Source organism: Hypomesus transpacificus, chromosome 1 (assembly GCF_021917145.1).
Source record: "Hypomesus transpacificus isolate Combined female chromosome 1, fHypTra1, whole genome shotgun sequence".
In the NCBI taxonomy this organism is placed as follows: Eukaryota; Metazoa; Chordata; class Actinopteri; order Osmeriformes; family Osmeridae; genus Hypomesus; species Hypomesus transpacificus.
The window spans coordinates 2,242,988-2,261,931 of NC_061060.1; the positions used below are offsets into that span (position 1 = coordinate 2,242,988).

Consider the following 18,944-nt stretch of genomic DNA (forward strand, 5'->3'; position numbering starts at 1 on the left):
ATTAATGTACCCATTCCATAACCATGCCGAATATCAACTTCATACAGTGCCCGGTTCGTGAGGTAATCGAGCTACAGACAAACACACATTCTTTCTGAAGGAAGATTTCGTGCCAGTCCACTTGAATGTTCCCTAATAAAACTGCTCTAATAACATGTTAAAATAATGCCTTGCAGAACCACTGTTCAGGAACCAAAACGACTTAATTTGCTAGTTATGTACTTATGTCCTTACTTACTAGTTTTGTCTGGCAAGTTAAGTGGTCAAGTTTGCCTGTCACTTTGGATAAATTGTACGTTTGTTTGACTGTTTCTTTTGTGGGTTGTATTCGAGGCGCTGTGTATCTTCTAGGAGACATGCCAACCTTTGGGCACAGGCTCATTAACCCTGGCACAGGTGATAGCCTTCAGGCTTGCCTACACTCATTTTACAACTTTGCTTCTCACATTCTGTTACCAGAATGATATGCAAAACCCAAACACAGCCTAAGACTGCATCTGAATCCAGTCTACAAGTATCTGTCCTCTTCATCTTACAAGGAAACCAGCAAGCCTTTATCAAACAGTAAAGTTACTATGTTCACACGTCTACTAGAGAAACAGGGGGTTGGAACAGGAGGGTGGCACAGGAGGGTGGCACAGGAGGGTGGCACAGGAGGATGGCACAGGACGGTGGCACAGGAGGGTGGTACAGGGGGTTGGCACAGGATGATGGCACAGGAGGGTGGCACAGGGGGTGGCACAGGAGGGAGGTACAGGAGGGTGGCACAGGAGGGTGGCACAGGAGGGAGGTACAGGAGGGTGGCACAGGAGGGTGGCACAGGAGGGTGGTACAGGAGGGTGGCACAGGAAGGAGGTACAGGAGGGAGGTACAGGAGGGAGGTACAGGAGGGTGGCACAGGAGGGTGGCACAGGAGGGAGGTACAGGAGGGTGGCACAGGAGGGTGACACAGGAGGGTGGCACAGGAGGGAGGTACAGGAGGGTGGCACAGGAGGGTGGCACAGGAGGGTGGCACAGGAGGGTGACACAGGAGGGTGGCACAGGAGGGAGGTACAGGAGGGTGGCACAGGAGGGTGGCACAGGAGGATGGTACAGGAGGGTGGCACAGGAGGGAGGTACAGGAGGGTGGCACAGGAGGGTGGTACAGGAGGGTGGCACAGGAGGGAGGTACAGGAGGGTGGCACAGGAGGGTGGTACAGCAGGGTGGCACAGGAGGGAGGTACAGGAGGGTGGCACAGGAGGGTGACACAGGAGGGTGGCACAGGAGGGAGGTACAGGAGGGTGGCACAGGAGGGTGGCACAGGAGGGTGGTACAGCAGGGTGGCACAGGAGGGAGGTACAGGAGGGTGGCACAGGAGGGTGGCACAGGAGGGTGACACAGGAGGGTGGCACAGGAGGGAGGTACAGGAGGGTGGCACAGGAGGGTGGCACAGGAGGGTGGTACAGGAGGGTGGCACGGGAGGGTGGCACGGGAGGGTGGCACAGCAGTCCTGCCAACCTACGGAGGAAGGAGTCCCTGCTCCTTTATTGGACCTCCTTCAGACACAACCTGCTGCTGGAGAGTAACAGAAGTCTCCTCACCGACTGAAAGTGATATGATGCACAGCTAATGGGAGGCCTCACACTGTGTACTAACATCCATTTGTGTTGTTTTTAACTAATTTACACCTACCATTCCCTCTGCCCGTGTGATGACACTGACACAATAGGCTGGAGCCGACAGGGCTGCCTGCTTGCCTGAGCTCAGAAAGGAGAAGCTTCGGTTGAAACTCGCTCCTCCTGTGGAGTGTGGGAGTCAAAAACACAGGACTAGCCTTGTAAACACTGATGACGAGCAATGGGAACAGTCCAATTTACTGAAGCACATCTGTTTGTGTTTTAGGAACGCTTGGAAAGCGGATGTCAAATAGTCTGAAGCTAAGATGGAGGAGGGGGGAGGTGGAGGAGGGAAAGATGGAGTGCAGGAGGAGGAGATGGATGCAGCGAGGTGGAGGAGGGTGGAGAAGGAGGACAGGGAGGTGGAGGATGTGATGAGGGGAGAGATGGAGCACAAGGAGAGGGAGAGAGAAGAGGAGGGCAGAGAGGTGGTGGGGGGAGGGGTGAAAAAGAGAAGAATGAGACAGAACATTATTGTTAACTATTTTCTGTCGTGAGAGTAACAACTGTGAGTAATATAAAATGATAGTAATATAGGTATATTTATTACAGAAGTATAATATCAATTATATGAAACCATAAAGAGTTTGGGCATTGTTACAAGACTCCTGACCATATGGATGGGCTTTACAAAGATTGTATTATTTTCGAACATACTGTACCTCTAAACCTCAGTCATGTATTTTACGTCCTCTAAGACGTTAAGTAAGCAAAATGCCCCACCGTGCCAGCCGGTTACATGAGCCAATACCTTAAATGGGGACAAACTATGTATTTGTTCCATTCCTAAACAGTTACATTAGTTCTATTGATGTAACTCTGGACTGGTCTTAAAGGAGGTTGAGGAACAGCTGGAGAGATCAAGTCTGTCTCAAATATACAACTACACTGCCAACGTGCGCGCGAACACTGCACACACACATACTGCACATGCAGTAACTGTCTGCTGAACCTCCTTTCTAATGACTCATTTCTTCCCTTACCCAAAATACGTTAATATTCCCACAATGTACAAATTCAAGCCACACTTTTTTAAACGAGGATGGTGTTTGTTTGAGCATTGTGGCATACCACTGTTTGTTTTTAAATGAGTTTGTTTTAAACGAATACCAGTACCTTCTAGAAATTATTTTCTTTGGCCCTGAGCTTACAGCCCATGGTGCAACAGGTTTTACTAGTCAGGACCCTGGGGAGGCGTAAACATGAGTTCATGGGATAAGCAGACTGGAAAAGGCATTCTGGAACGTTCCAAGTTCAGTCCCATCCAGAAGCAAACCCCAGTCCATTTTCTCTGGTCTGAGAACGTATTACATCACAGATATCTGGCTAGGCTGCATGATCCCTAAACCGGGGTTCTACACTCCTCAGGTGCATATTCTGTTGTTAATTTAACTTCCAAACTATGTTTAGTGTGGAGCTACAGTTGCAGAGGGGCAACTTTTCGGCTTTGCATTTCTCTGTGTTGAAAATTTCTCAGTTATTCAAAATCTAAAGCTCTTCTTTCATGAGCTCGTATTTCTACCGTATTTCTTCGATTAAACGCCGCGGCGTTTATTACACATTATTCATTTTTGGTGCGGCGCTCTAGACTAGCTGCGCTATTATGCCAACGCATTAGTTCGCTACATTAAATGTTCTTAGATAGTTTGAACAGTACGGTCTTCTAAATCACCGATTAAGCAACGAGTGAATGTCAATGTTGGTAACACTAGCTAGCTCTATCTCAGCTGCTTTTTATTCATGTTGAATTTGCAAGGACTGCAAGAACAGCTAACTAGATAGCGAAAACAAAGACTAGCTAGCAGCGATGTAAACTAGTTTAGCTTGCTAACGCACTCAGTTTTTTTCAACAGTAGATAATCTAGACAGGCGTTAGCAATAGGCTAGACTGCTAATCGTTTTCTGGTTATTTTTTTCGTAAGCTTCCCTTTTAATACTGACTAACAGTCGGAGAGACAGAGACTCATTTGTGAAGTAAGGTAGGCTATGAAACGTATTTAGCTAGCAGTTGACCCCTACTAGGGGCCCTAGTGCAACACAAGAGAATAGGCCTTAAAATGACATGCTGCTTCTACCATATTTCAATATTTATCCTTCAGAGGAAATTAGTGTGCAGCAGGGGTCAGAAACACATACACAAATATCAAACCAAAATATCAAACCTATATCAAATATCAAACCTATCAACCGCGCGATACGTTCAGGCCTCAGTCTGATATTTCCCACAATGACGTTCAGGCCTCAGTCTGATATTTCCCACAATGACGTTCAGGCCTCAGTCTGATATTTCCCACAATGACCGAACAGTCGAGGCTAGTAAATTGTTTATTATATGCCATTTTTAGCTCTTTTCATTTTGAGGCAGAGTTCTGCCCCCTTTTGGACATTAAGAGAACTACATTAGAGTCAATCTAGTAAATTGCAGAAGTCAAACTTTATCCCAAGGGACAATTGTGAACCTAGAGAAAGATAAAAATTACCATCTGATTTCTGATTAAAAAGTCATTTATGTAGAAATGTTTATTTTCTTTGAAAATATGAGCAAAAACGATAATCTGATTTCAAAACCATCCTCCCAGAGGTTAAGAGAAGTAGGATACAATGTCCTTACTCAGTTATGAGTCCGTCAAACAACGTGACGCAAATACGCCATAAAAAAAGGCTCACGTATTAATCTAGGATCAATATCATACATCTTTGTTCTGAACGGGATCCAAATAACCCAATAAAACACAACGAGAAAAATGTTCCCACGGATCGCTGTCATTTCCCGAGGCATCCACTAGAATGCGCGGTCGACGACCCTTCTGAACAGTGCCTGGCGCTGCAGGGCACTCATGTTCTCACAGCTCTCCAGCAGGTTGGCGACGATCAGGGTCTGCTGCAGGCTCTTGGCTTTCACCCAGACACGCCCGTTCATTCCTACAACCAGCTCAAACGGGAACAGATTCTCCAGGTCTTTGACCACTTCGCTCTGCGGCGCCAGTAGCCTAGGCGGAGAAGATATCAGTTTTAGAAGTTTGAATGTGTTGCGACATTTCAAGCTTTTTTTATTTTTGTGTATACATTTTGTATATATACACACACACACAATAGCGTCCCATAGTCTGAGACCACAATTCAGATTTTGAAGATGTTTTTAGTAAATAAATAAAAAATCTCAACATAGCAATTTTAGACAACGTATGAGACAATATTCATGTGGAAAATCTTGGGTGCCTTACACTTTTGCACAGTACTGTATCCGTTTCTTTGTTAAAGTGTGTAAAACGTTGCGTTTAGTACCTGCGCACAAGTCCCAGCGACACCTTAAACATAAGACCCCCGGCTCCGAACACTCCCATCCCGTTGGCTCGTCCACAGCTGTCTATACACGTCAGTTCTGGCTCCATGTCTTTGTTAGCGATGATAAACTGGCCGTATACCAGATCCCCCACCTGCGTCAAACACAAAATCCTTGACACAAATACAAAAATGGCCCTAAAGTGACACTGCGCTGTCAACAAAACACTATGACACCGACCTGTAGCTACACTTTATTCATTTAAAAGAAGCTTTTATTCAAAGCGACGTACAGATAGTTAAGGTGTAGGCTACCTGTACGTTGGGTCTGTTACGCTTGGTGGACCCTTCAAATGCCAAATAGGACAGCGATGCTTGTTCACTCCCGCCCACGTCCACCTTGAAGATGTCACCCGACTTGACAGTGACAATGCCAATCACGGTCTCTCCCTTTGCAGGAACATACTGGGGGAAAGAAGAAGCACTAAGCACAAAACATTTTCTTTTTCTCCATAATCCTAGCCTAGAGGTTAACAAGTAGTTAGCTAACTAGCCTACTTTTGGTTAGCTAGAGCTATATTGTTGACGTCGCTAGCTAAACCTAACCCACGTGTCTATTTCTTGCCTAAGTCATGAATTCCCAGGCAGGCAAAACACTCAACGACGAATTTATTTAATGTTGTAGTTAAATTATTATTATTTGAATACTGTTGATGGTTAGAATAAACATCATACTCGTCTTTGCTGTGAGTCAATCCAGTACAAATTTGGTTGCTTGTGTCGCAGAATTCCGCTTTTGGACACATGCACCTCATCTCCATTTCGTCGAAGTCCTGGACCACAAATGACTTTCAAGGGTTTACTGTCCGTTTCGCCTAATCCGAAAGAAAACGTATCACCCGGTAATAACACCTCGCCTACTTTGGTTTTAAAACAACTATGCATAGCACTCTCCACTGTGTCCATGGTGTTTGTATTGTCCATGGTGTTTGTATACGATAGGGGAACCTGAACAATGTAGCACATGAAACCGAAGAAAATACACCTAAACCGGCTCTTGAGCCCTATAGCGCCCCGTATTGTTCATTTATGTTACTACAAGTAAAAGCCTTCAAACATGTTTGATCAATTGTGTATTATCACTTATAAAAGAAAAACAAAAAGGCCTATAGTCAAATCTCTAGGTCTTTATTGCCAAAAGATTTCAAAGGAGAAAATCGGTTAAATACTCTTTACATAAATATGTTTTTAATACAAAACAAATTTATCTTATAAAACGATTAAATGACTGACTGAGTGTTGTATGGCTGTGTTTGCATATCAGTGAGCTGCTGTGCATATGGGTCCGTGTATGTGGGTGTCAAAGCGTGTCTATGTTCTACGAACAACTAAGTCTCTAATCTAACATCACAAGAAGAAGAATAACCCATTATACATTTGGTAATATCATTTGGAGTGGAGATTTATCATCTTCAGCAACTTCCATCTTTCACTATCAAGATGTCAGCATTGGTCTCCCTGTGAGAAAGAAGTAACAAAAGTGTTACAAAGTATCTTTATTGATCAACTTTATTTTTCGAATTTGTCTAGCCCGTGTGTTATTGAAAGGTGAATATGGCCCAGACTCACCATTGAACTGTAAGCGAACGTAATAAAACTAGCCTAATTTAGTCCACAAGGGTTAGACTTGTAGACCTCTAACGACAGATGTAGGATACTCACAGCCTGTGAACACACAGCGCACACTCGTTGGGGTAGGTGACTCCATCATTCCCACACACCGGTGAGTAGTTGAGAGGACACGCATGTGTGGTGCTCGTGTCACCGCAGGAAGGCTGGTTGAAAGTGGGGACAGAGGTCGTTACAACTCAGTGGAGAACAAATTATTGCGTCACAGGTCGCAGGCACAAAACCTAGCCCCTGCTGTGGATGATATAGCGTCTGCAGCTAACTGTAGGTTACACATTCTGCATCTCAAAACAATCCTGTCTGATTTTCTTTAAGAACAGTTTTCATCCATCCTTTTTCATCACCCGTGTGAGACGCGAACATACCCTCCTGTAAAGCCTGGATTTATCCTCTGCGTCTGAAAAAAATTAAATAAAGTTACAAAATAAGAATTAACATAAATAAACGCACAGCTGTTGAGCTGATCAATTGTAGTTTGGGAAATAACATATGGGCAAAATTTGAAAAGAAAAAAAATATATAGCCTATGTATATAGGTTTTTGTTAATAGTACCTTACCTGCACTGAAGAAGAGAACCACACACACCAGCAACAGTATTTTCCCAATCATGATCAAATAGTCAAATATTAGTTGACAACTACTCGTGGATGTCCAGGTTACTTCAAAACAAAATGTTATCTTCTACTTTTCTGTCTTCTCTTCGATGTTCCCTGCTTAAGGCCTTGTGTCCGTATGAGGTTAGCGGAGTGTGCGGCGTTGTCATATAGCAGAGAGTGCGTCTGGTGGGGGTGAAATAATGTAACCTTGTGTTGGAGTAAAGCTGATGTTTTGACGGCTGTGCGCCTGACCAAGCCCCCTGCGCCTGTTACGGGAGAGCCTCTCTTTTGTCCAGGCCTTTATTGAGGGATGAACATTCCTTCAGCTGAAAAATTGCTGAGTGTGATCACAACACAGGGGGCGTGTAACATCGGCGGACAACACTGGGTGCGCTAATGAATACACCAATACATATTGTGCAAGAACAACTTTCTGTTGGTGGTGTCAGAACACGTTTCCATGCCTGCCTGTTAGAGTCTGTTCCCGAGAGGGTGTGGAGATGACTAATATGGTAGAATGGAACTGTTAGAACTATGCACTTCAGATCGTTGATATTCTGCTGTAGCCTATGTGCATTAATTCGTTTTGGAAACACGTCTGTTAAGATAAACTGTAAATGTAAAATGTTGCCTATTGTGTCTATGATGGGTCAAATGTAAAGTGTCTACCTCACTGGACTTTTATGTTTTAAATTCTCACGTGGTGATATTTCTATGACCTTTGAGCCGTGATCTCTGGTTGAATTTAGGCGTTTCTAGAAGAATAGGCTATTGTGTAATTCTCCAATGACTTTTCAATGTTGTGTGAACACAGTGCAATTTCTAGATGTAGGCTATAAGCAAGATATGAAAATGCAAGAACCATATTTAAAGGGGGTTAGAAGTGACAGTCAGATATACAAAATACTTGAAACACATCCTCATAACAAGCAAAACATTAGAAGAAAACATTTAATGTTTGCTTCTTTGTCGGATTTTGCGAGTCGCTCCAACAGCTACACATCACAGGTTAGGCTCCATCAGTAACATACAAACCGCAAATTAATTTGGGCTCCTTTGAGTTTCCGTAGTTTGTGGACAAAGCTGGAAAAAGTTGACTTCTGACCGTTCCCTTTGATGTCAGTGTGACCATTCAGCGTTCATTCAATATGTTTACATTTAGGAATGCATTGCGCAAATCGTCGAAACTGTTAGCAAGTATTAACTCCAATACTGCGTTCGGGGTAAGATAATTTTTGGTCTGCCTTACTTACTTTTACTCATTTTAAAACTGGGCTATAAAATTACTTGTGAATTTTAGGTTAAATTCATTTGTGAATTCTCAAGAATTAGGTTTGTAAGATTGCCACTGCAAAGTCGTTTGCAATGACACATTTTCTGCTACACGTGTGGTTTTGCGAAATATAGTGAAGGGAAATGCAGAAACGGATGCCTTCATGAAATCCCATACAAAATATATCTAGTAGGCTATTCAGCATAATTGTTATAGGCACTAGTGCAATTTGTAGACCTATTCTATAGTATAGTGGTTGTCTTCAGTTTCTAAAGAAACTACAAAAAATAAAATGCGTCATTTTAAAGCACTTTGCTTATGGTGTTCAACTTTGACCTTTGGACTTTGTGAAGATTCCAAAGGCTGCCTACGATTCCCCTCCTGTTTTGAGTATGCCATTGGTTTAGTCATTTATGGCCAGTTAGGTGGGCTATTGTTATAAAACCTTGAGGTAAAATCTGTCTTGTAGGAAGAAAACATGTTAAAAGTATAAAATGGTAAAACCTGTAATGAAGGTCAAGGGTTCATACAAGAGTCCTAAATTCGTATCTTAAATTATACTGATATTTTTGAAGCATGAGGTCCTGGGTTCAAGCTTTGCAGCTGGGAGGTCAGGTCGCAGTTCATTATTGGAATCTGAAGGATCGACTCCGCCCTTTTGTTACATATATTTGGCCACAAGGTGACATCATTTCCTTCGTTGCCTTTCCAGCAGCAACATGCCTGTATCTCCACTGGGCCTCAGCAGCAACACGGCACCTTTTACGAGTTTCGCACCTACTGCATCCGTCCGGAGAAGAACGCGGCCTTTCTAAAGCTGACCAATGAGAAGATCAATCTGCGCACAGCCCACTCAGAGCTGCTTGGCTACTGGACGGTGGAGTACGGAGGCCTGAACCAGGTCTTCCACATCTGGAAGTATGGTGAGAGGAAGATGAATAAACAAATGTTATGATTTAATTATTCTGAGTGTTGAAAAATACTCCAGTTGTGGTTATTCCCCCCCAGGGAATAATTATGTTCTCTCTTGTGAGGTGCCGGAAAAAGTCCATCAAATCGATATATTTTTTCTTCAAACCCAAGACAGCTATTCTCAACGGGCAGGAGTGCGGGCAGCCCTGTCTCAGGACCCCACCTGGATTGAGGACTACATCTCCAAGGCAATGCCCATGCTGACGTCGCAGGATAATGAGGTCACTTACCTGGTTCCCTGGAGCCAGATTCAGATGCCTCCCAAGGAAGGCGGTGTGTAGACACAGCACAAGGAACATCACATTTGTACATTGGAGTGATAACATGTTGATGCAAAGAAACTTGATCAATAAGTAAGGCCTACTTGGGTATAAGTGAACCAGATTGACATTCCGGTTTTCATCCTACATACTATGCTGGCCCAAAGCAGATATCAGAAATCTCTCATCTCAACATTATGCCATCTGTTCTGATTTAAAAAGTGTGTGTTCATGTGGTTTTATAGATTTTGGATGTGTTGGTCTTGGGAAAGGGCAGTGGGTTGAATAATGTGTTTTTCCTGAGAGCTGATGAGTCTGCAACACTAGTTAGAACACCATGAGTTGGGGTCATGCCTTTTTCACTCTGGCCTTGAAAAACACAGGAAGAAGAGAAAACATCACATGACCATCTGTATCCTTGGTAGTCAGTGTGTCCCACAACTAACAGTATCGTGATCTCTGCCACCTTGGTTAGACTGGATAGTAAAATAACTGCCACTTCAGGAAACAGTCGTGAGGGTAAATGTCTGTAGCTGCACAATCATTTATGCTTAACTGAGGGGGAAGAAAAGTGCACGTGCGAACATGCCCTCGAAAGATCTAGGTTGAAAACCTCCAAGGCTAATGCCTGCGTGTCTCCAGGGGTGTACGAGCTGGCGTCGTTCCAGATGCACCCTGGGGGTCCGGCCGTGTGGGGCCATGCCTTCCAGGCTGCCGTCAGCGTCCACACCAACCCCGGCTACGCTCACCTGGTGGGGGTCTTCAACAGCGAGTTTGGGCCGCTCAACACAGGTGAGCTGGATCTACCCTCAGTTTTGTGATGTGGGGAAATACTGAAACACTCAATTCTGATCCTCGATTTTCTGCCATACTTTTCACGCTCACTATTCCTATATGTTGTATATCGCTGTGGATAAAAGCATCTGTTAAATGAATAAGAGTTTAAAATGTGTGTGAATGAAGAGTTCATGTCCTCTGTTTCCAGTCCATGTCCTGTGGTGGTTTGAGAGCGCAGACCAGCGAGCGGCGATACGACACGAGGCCCACGATGACGCCAGGGTGGTGGCTGCAGGTAAGAACAGTTCAACACCCCCCCACGGCTCCACTCACCTCGCTACAAGACTCTCCACTATAACCCCGACGGTCTCACTGCACGATGATGGATCACATGACCTGATCACATGACCTGGAAGGTATAGAAGGTCTTCTTCTCAGTCTGTCTGTTCTTCCTCCACAGTGAGAGAGAGCGTCACCTACCTGGAGACTCAGAGAAACAAGCTGCTGTTCCCCTGCTTTTTCTCCCCCCTCAAGTGACCCCCCCCCTCCCCCCCGGGGATCAGCCCAGTCAGGACTGTTCTCTCTCGACTGGCCTGGCTTTCAGCTGAAAGGCTTGATGATTATGGACATGTCTGTTGTCAGTTTAAACTGGAACCTCATCAATGAACGCAGCTGGATTGTAAGGGACGAATGATGTCACCATAAGTTGCCAGGAGATTTATCACATTAAATACTTTTTGGACTCAGACGACATATTTTTGTGACACTTTGGACCACATCAAGTAGCGTGCAAAATCCTGTTAGTCCTGTTGAATGTGTTTGATACATACGTGCTTATTACATCAAGTGAATGTGTCTATCATTGATTACATCCAGCTATGATTTAACGAATGTTATGTACTTAACTTACTTACTTAACTTAACATTTTTGAACACTGTTCAAAAATGAATAATGTATTAAAGAACAATTTAATTCAAAACGATATTGCGCAATTTGATTGGTTTTGAGAACATTGTCCTGAGTTCCACAGTAGTTGTTGACATGAGTTGTAGGAACAGTGGATTTAGCAACTTTACAGATTTTTTCAGTTTTATTGTGTAAATAAGTGTTGTACAAAGTGAGTAACAGTTATTCCCACAGCTTTTCTAAATACTTAGAAAAAAACATCATCAACCATTGAATAAAGTACGTTTGACTCATTATTTTAGATCAAGAAAATAAAAAACCTTTAAGGGATTTTCTGTGAAAATTCCAGTGCAAAAAAGTTCAAAATAACACAAAGTGCTTGGAATGTTCACTTCACCATGATGGGTCTCATCTCAGGTGAGCTTCACTTTCAACTTCAACGCCCTTTTATGAAAAGGACCACCCATTGACTAATATCCCAATAAACGGTGTGTGATTAGTCTCGGTGTGGGGAGCTTATATTGCAAATGACACCCGAGAAAAACGGAACTCAATCAGCACTTAAAACCATACAGCAATCAATTACATTTTACCTAGATTATAACGTTACCAGCCAACCAAGGGAATAACTGTTCTCTACTAGTGGTTAAGGGGACTTGTCTGTGGGCGTTGGTATTGATAAAAATGTGGTTTGACAGTAAAAACAAATCTTTTTTTTCTTCTTAAAAAAATCTATAAAATCTATTTTCTCTTACATTGTACAGCACTTCTGCATAGTGTGCCAAATACTTTGATTGGATCATTTAAACACACATTTGTGAAAGTACATTCTTACATTTCCAATAATGCCACATGAAACTCAGCTGGAAAACACCAATACAATCGTTCATTTTTGATCACTCACAAATATAAATAAAAAGGCTACACAATAAAAACAAAATCAAATGTAAAAAAAAAAAAAAAAGATGAAATCAGATGTTGCAGTTCAGCCCTTGGCCTTTGAAAAAGATTCTGATTCTTCATGTAATTCTGGTCGAGGAGTGAAAACACAAACAGAAATGGAAACGGACCCTGAATCTTAATCTTATCATTGTCTGACACCAAATGGAATTACACAAAGTGGAAAACTTTATGTACACACACACACACACACACACACACACACACACACACACACACACAATGCTGCAGCCTAGCATTGGGCTAAAGCACTTGAGAAATGATGGCAGATATTCAAGTTTCTAATAACACTCTTGTTTCCTCTGGGCTGGGCGCAGCTTCTCCACAGTGGGAATCCTTTGCATTGACTTGCATTGAGATCTCCAGTCAGACCCTGCATGAGGCTCGTCAATGACCGAATGATTATAATTAAGACAAGTGTTAAAATACTACTGTAGTAATAGACTGTACTAATACTAAAGGCCTTCTCTCCCCAGTCCCGCTTCCTCGTTCCAGTTCCAGTTGGGAGTACAGAGGGTGTTCTCACACAGAGCTGTCACTATTTGGTTTCTCCTCAGCAGCGCTGCCCGAGGTAGACGGCTGCTGCAGGACAGACATGTCCACCGCCATGTCTTTGCGCTTCACCGAGCTGTCCTTCGAGTGGTAGTCATCACTCTGGTCCTTGGCAAAGTTCACAAACACCTGGGGAGGTAAGGAGGAGGGATCCAATCATGCCACGGACTGTGCAACCCCCCCACCCCCCCACCCTCCGACTACGAGAATACACCCTGTTATTAGTTTAGCCTCTGTGAGGCAGGCTAAGCTGTTGTAAATGCAATCAAGTAATTACCACTCCTATGTGCCAAGGTTAAGGATTCTTTGAAGAACACTGAACCTCGCTAATGTAATTAATTTAACTAGAAGCAGCTTAGGATAGTAAATAAGCACACAAATAAACTAAAACAAGCAATGAAAACATGAAATCAAGTACACAAAGAGTAACAGATCTTAGGCGATGTTTGCGTGTGCGCGAGGCGGGCCTCACCTGGTCCAGCGTGGTCTGGGACACAGAGTAGTCCTCGATGCTCAGCAGGCCCTTGTTCTTGGCCAGGATGGAGAAGATGTGAGTGAGGGAGGTAAGGGAGGAGGGCAGCTGGTACTGCAGCATGTTCCGGTGCTTCTCCTTCAGGATGCTGCCCGGCAGCTCCCTCTCGATGAACTTCCTGACGGGCATCAGGTCTGGGTCGGGCCCGGCCACTCGCAGGATGATGGTGTAGCCGTCCCCGAACCTGGAGAGGAGGAGGAGGGAGAGGAGAGGAGGAGGGGGAGGAGAGGAGGGGCAAGAGAGGAGGAGGGGGAGGAGATGAGGAGGGAGAGGAGAGGGGGAGGAGAGGAGGGGCCAGAGAGGAGGAGGGGCAAGAGAGGAGGAGGGGGAGGAGAGGAGGGGCAAGAGAGGAGGAGGGGCAAGAGAGGAGGAGGGGGAGGAGAGGAGGAGGGGCAAGAGAGGAGGAGGGGCAAGAGAGGAGGAGGGGGAGGAGAGGAGGAGGGGCAAGAGAGGAGGAGGGGGAGGAGAGGAGGAAGGGGAGGAGAGGAGGGGGAGGAGAGGAGGAGGGGCAAGAGAGGAGGAGGGGGAGGAGAGGGATGAGAGGAGGGGCAAGAGAGGAGGAGGGGGAGGAGGAGGGGCAAGAGAGGAGGAGGGGGAGGAGGAGGGGCAAGAGAGGAGGAGGGAGAGGAGGGGCAAGAGAGGAGGAGGGGGAGGAGAGGAGGAGGGGGAGGAGAGGAGGGGCAAGAGAGGAGGAGGGGAAAGAGAGGAGGGGGAGGAGAGGAGGAGGGGCAAGAGAGGAGGAGGGGGAGGAGAGGAGGAAGGGGAGGAGAGGAGGGGGAGGAGAGGAGGAGGGGCAAGAGAGGAGGAGGGGGAGGAGAGGGATGAGAGGAGGGGCAAGAGAGGAGGAGGGGGAGGAGGAGGGGCAAGAGAGGAGGAGGGGGAGGAGGAGGGGCAAGAGAGGAGGAGGGAGAGGAGGGGCAAGAGAGGAGGAGGGGGAGGAGAGGAGGGGCAAGAGAGGAGGGGGGGGAGGAGAGGAGGAGGGAGAGGAGGGGCAAGAGAGGAGGAGGGGGGAGGAGGGGCAAGAGAGGAGGAGGGGGAGGAGGAGGGGCAAGAGAGGAGGAGGGGGGGCAAGAGAGGAGGAGGGGGGGCAAGAGAGGAGGAGGAGGGAGGAGAGGAGGGGCAAGAGAGGAGGAGGGAGGAGAAGAGGAGGGGGAGGGGAAAGGGGAGAGGAGGGAAAAAGTGTCGAAAACGGTCCGTGAAAACGCTCAACAAGCTTTGTGTTCCAAACACATTCAAAGTCTCTACTGAGACTGTGAAGGGAGTGTAGAAGAGGATTATCTGAGTGAAACCCAGGGAGCTCCCGTCTGACAGAGCGGCGGTGAAGGTCTTACCTGTTCTTGAGGTGCTGCACGCTGCCCAGGCAGCGGAACCTGCCGTTTACCATGATGGCCATTCTGGTGCAGAGCGCCTCACATTCCTCCATGCTGCACACACAAAACACCTTTACTAACTCCCGTACCCGAGCCACTGGCACCAACACTCCTCTACGCTGCAGACACAAAATGGCTGACATCCTCCCTGCTCTCAGCCAGTGTGTGACTCATTCATGCTATCATGTGGAAGAAACCTGGAAACCAGCAACACAGACGTGCTAACAAGCGAATATCATCCAGATGTACACAGCAAATGTTGAACCATTAGATTAAAAACCTCAGCAAATGTACCCCCCCACACACACACACACACACATCCTACCCCCCTGAGAGCTGTCGGGCTCAGGGGGTAGCAGCAGGAGGGTGTCCTGGGTACCTGTGAGAGGTGAGCACCACGGAGCGGCCCTCCTTGATCACGCTGAGGATGCAGTTCCACAGCGCTCTCCTGGCCTTGGGGTCCATGCCAGTGGTGGGCTCGTCCTGTCACAAACAGCACGGCCAGGTTAAGGTTAGCCCACAGGTGCAGCAGGAAGCACACGCTGAACGCCAACAGCAGAGGGAGGCACGGCATCCACGGCATGACAGAGTCATGCCACGACAAACAGGCAGGCGCCAAGCTCTGTCTCTCTCTCTCCCCTTCTCTCTGTCTCTCTCCCCTTCTCTCTGTCTCTCTCCCCTTCTCTCTGTCTCTCTCTGTCTCTCTCCCCTTTTCCCTGTCTCTCTCTCTGTCTCTCTCTCTGTTTCTCTCTGTTTCTCTCTCTCTGTCTGGCTCTCTGGCTCTCTTTCTCCCTCTCTCTGTTTTAAACAACAAACAGCTAAAGTGGTGTGACCCCTCTGTACCCGGCCCCCATCAGAGTGAAACTGCAAACTGTGTGTGTTCTCCCAGAACGCCCCTGGACAGAGCAGACGCGTGCCAACAGGAGGGTTTTAAGCTGGCTGTGTTACACAAGCTGTCCTGGGAGGACTATGACACAATGGTCATGTGACAGGGGGTTGTTGTTGTGTTGACCTGTCTCACCCAAGTCACCCCCTGTTGCTGAACTGTTTGTGCAACAACTGTTTTGGTTCACTGCTGGGTCATAAGCCTCTTAAGGCCTGGATTGTGTGTGTTGGGGTGAGTGTGTATGAGTGAGTGTGTGTACATGTGTATGAGTGAATGAGGGTGTGTGTGTGTGTGTGTAGGGCTGAATCTATATGCCAGTCATAATAAAAGCATGGCAGAGTAGATCCTGGAGTACTGATAGGGTGTATGATGTTCTACCCACCAGGAAGACAACAGGAGGTCGTCCAATCAGAGCCATGGCTGTGGACAGCTTCCTCATGTTTCCTCCGCTGTAGCTTCCTGCTGACTTGTCCACATACTTCACCAGCCCCAGCTTACGGATGCCCCACTCTGCCACCTAGTGGACCGGAGGAGAAATGACACAAAAAAGTTTGCTGTATCTGGCAGGCTATGGTTTGATAGAATAATGATAACATCCCTCCCCTCACTCCCTCCCTCCCTCCCCTCACACACACACCCCCTTACCTCACAGACTTCCTCCTCTGGCACGCCCCGGAGGATGGCGTAGAACTCCAGGTGCTCTCGTCCCGTCAGCAGGTCGTTGATGGCGTCAAACTGGGGGCAGTAGCCCATGTTCCTGTGCACCTCGTCTATCTCTCTCAGAATACTGAACACACACACACACGACCGCACACACGTTAATCTATCGACATACCCAGAAATCTCTGTTAACACTGTAGTTCCCAGAATCCTCATACCCAGTCTAAACAAGCCCTCAGCCCATGTCAACAGATTACAGCCTTCCAGGAAACAAATGTAAGTGTATAGAACTGGCAGTGTGAGGGGGCCTTTGTAAACAAAGCAGGCTCCATCCCAGTCTGCAGCAGGTTTGGCTTAAAGGACCTTTGACCTGTGGGCCGTACCTCTTCCTGGCCAGGAAGGCCTCTCCGCTGGTGACCAGGGAGTCTCCTGTCAGCATCTTGAAGGTGGTCGTCTTTCCTGCTCCGTTCACACCCAGCAGACCAAAGCACTGAGGGGAGAGGAGGAGGAGGTGAGATGACAGGAGGAGGAAGAGGAGGAGGAGAGATGAGAGAAGGCGGCCTTTCTACATATAGTATTCAAATCATTTCAATAAAAGTATAAAACATCAAACCAAACAGAAATAGAAGGATATTGGAAGTGGGCAGTTGTGCGTGGGTTCACCTCTCCAGGGGGGATGCCCACACACAGGCGGTCTACAGCCGGCTTCTGTTTCCTTTTGTAGACCTGCAACACAGACGACCACCTGGTCACATCATCAGAACACATCATCAGGCCACCTGGTCACATCATCAGACCACCTGGTCACATCAGACCACCTGGTCACATCATCAGGCCACCTGGTCACATCATCAGACCACCTGGTCACATCATCAGGCCACCTGGTCACCTCACCAGGCCACCTGGTCACATCATCAGACCAGACCACCTGGTCACATCATCAGGCCACCTGGTCACATCATCAGACCACCTGGTCACATCATCAGGCCAGACCACCTGGTCACATCATCAGGCCAGACCACCTGGTCACATCGTCAGACCACCTGGTCACATCATCAGGCCACCTGGTCACATCATCAGAACACCTGGTCACATCATCAGACCACCTGGTCACATCATCAGAACACCTGGTCACATCATCAGAACACCTGGTCACATCATCAGACCACCTGGTCACATCATCAGAACACCTGGTCACATCATCAGACCACCTGGTCACATCATCAGAACACCAGGTCACATCATCAGAACACCTGGTCACATCATCAGACCACCTGGTCACATCATCAGAACACCTGGTCACATCATCAGACCACCTGGTCACATCATCAGGCCACCTGGTCACATCATCAGACCACCTGGTCACATCATCAGGCCACCTGGTCACATCATCAGGCCACCTGGTCACATCATCAGGCCACCTGGTCACATCATCAGGCCACCTGGTCACATCATCAGACCACCTGGTCACATCATCAGAACACCTGGTCACATCATCAGAACACCTGGTCACATCATCAGACCACCTGGTCACATCATCAGAACACCTGGTCACATCAGAACACCTGGTCACATCATCAGACCACCTGGTCACATCATCAGACCACCTGGTCACATCATCAGAACACCTGGTCACATCATCAGACCACCTGGTCACATCATCAGACCACCTGGTCACATCATCAGACCAGACCACCTGGTCACATCATCAGAACACCTGGTCACATCATCAGAACACCTGGTCACATCATCAGACCACCTGGTCACATCATCAGACCACCTGGTCACATCATCAGACCAGACCACCTGGTCACATCATCAGGCCAGACCACCTGGTCACATCATCAGGCCAGACCACCTGGTCACATCATCAGACCACCTGGTCACATCATCAGGCCACCTGGTCACATCATCAGACCAGACCACCTGGTCACATCATCAGAACACCTGGTCACATCATCAGACCACCTGGTCACATCATCAGACCACCTGGTCACATCATCAGACCACCTGGTCACATCATCAGGCCAGACCACCTGGTCACATCATCAGGCCAGACCACCTGGTCACATCATCAGACCACCTGGTCACATCATCAGAACACCTGGTCACATCATCAGACCACCTGGTCACATCATCAGAACACCTGGTCACATCATCAGAACACCTGGTCACATCATCAGACCACCTGGTCACATCATCAGAACACCTGGTCACATCATCAGACCACCTGGTCACATCATCAGACCACCTGGTCACATCATCAGACCACCTGGTCACATCATCAGAACACCTGGTCACATCATCAGAACACCTGGTCACATCATCAGACCACCTGGTCACATCATCAGACCACCTGGTCACATCATCAGAACACCTGGTCACATCATCAGAACACCTGGTCACATCATCAGACCACCTGGTCACATCATCAGACCACCTGGTCACATCATCAGAACACCTGGTTACATCATCAGAACACCTGGTCACATCATCAGACCACCTGGTCACATCATCAGAACACCTGGTCACATCATCAGAACACCTGGTCACATCATCAGACCACCTGGT

General features: G+C 47.0%; 4 protein-coding genes across 5 annotated transcripts in view; 1 reads left to right on the forward strand and 3 right to left on the reverse strand.

Annotated features, from left to right (window-relative positions):
- Positions 1-3,949: 3,949 nt before the first annotated feature.
- exosc3 (exosome component 3) lies at positions 3,950-6,092 on the reverse strand. The gene is made up of 4 exons (XM_047025332.1): positions 5,674-6,092; positions 5,254-5,403; positions 4,942-5,093; positions 3,950-4,646 (listed from the first exon to the last, which is right to left on the reverse strand). The coding sequence occupies exons 1-4, from the start codon at positions 5,962-5,964 to the stop codon at positions 4,439-4,441; spliced, it is 801 nt and encodes a 266-aa protein (XP_046881288.1). The 5' UTR covers positions 5,965-6,092; the 3' UTR covers positions 3,950-4,438.
- Positions 6,093-6,106: 14 nt separating this feature from the next.
- On the reverse strand, positions 6,107-7,587 carry LOC124471069 (probable pancreatic secretory proteinase inhibitor). The gene is made up of 4 exons (XM_047025398.1): positions 7,186-7,587; positions 6,993-7,024; positions 6,661-6,773; positions 6,107-6,456 (listed from the first exon to the last, which is right to left on the reverse strand). The coding sequence occupies exons 1-4, from the start codon at positions 7,235-7,237 to the stop codon at positions 6,411-6,413; spliced, it is 243 nt and encodes an 80-aa protein (XP_046881354.1). The 5' UTR covers positions 7,238-7,587; the 3' UTR covers positions 6,107-6,410.
- Positions 7,588-7,973: 386 nt separating this feature from the next.
- On the forward strand, positions 7,974-11,481 carry nipsnap3a (nipsnap homolog 3A (C. elegans)). 2 transcript variants are annotated; one of them, XM_047025352.1, is made up of 6 exons: positions 7,974-8,447; positions 9,213-9,420; positions 9,581-9,742; positions 10,372-10,521; positions 10,715-10,801; positions 10,967-11,481. In XM_047025352.1, the coding sequence occupies exons 1-6, from the start codon at positions 8,373-8,375 to the stop codon at positions 11,041-11,043; spliced, it is 759 nt and encodes a 252-aa protein (XP_046881308.1). In that variant the 5' UTR covers positions 7,974-8,372; the 3' UTR covers positions 11,044-11,481. The 2 variants fall into 2 exon arrangements, with proteins under 2 accessions (XP_046881308.1, XP_046881300.1); XM_047025344.1 differs by having other exon boundaries at positions 7,980-8,447; positions 9,210-9,420.
- An 89-nt stretch (positions 11,482-11,570) lies between these two features.
- abca1b (ATP-binding cassette, sub-family A (ABC1), member 1B) overlaps positions 11,571-18,944 on the reverse strand; it is a 38,899-nt gene continuing 31,525 nt past the window's right edge. The window contains 8 exon segments of the mRNA XM_047025207.1: positions 11,571-13,054; positions 13,398-13,641; positions 14,789-14,881; positions 15,207-15,310; positions 16,096-16,230; positions 16,359-16,500; positions 16,757-16,863; positions 17,037-17,099. Coding sequence (XP_046881163.1) covers positions 12,896-13,054; positions 13,398-13,641; positions 14,789-14,881; positions 15,207-15,310; positions 16,096-16,230; positions 16,359-16,500; positions 16,757-16,863; positions 17,037-17,099 — 1,047 coding nt within the window. The 3' untranslated portion in view covers positions 11,571-12,895.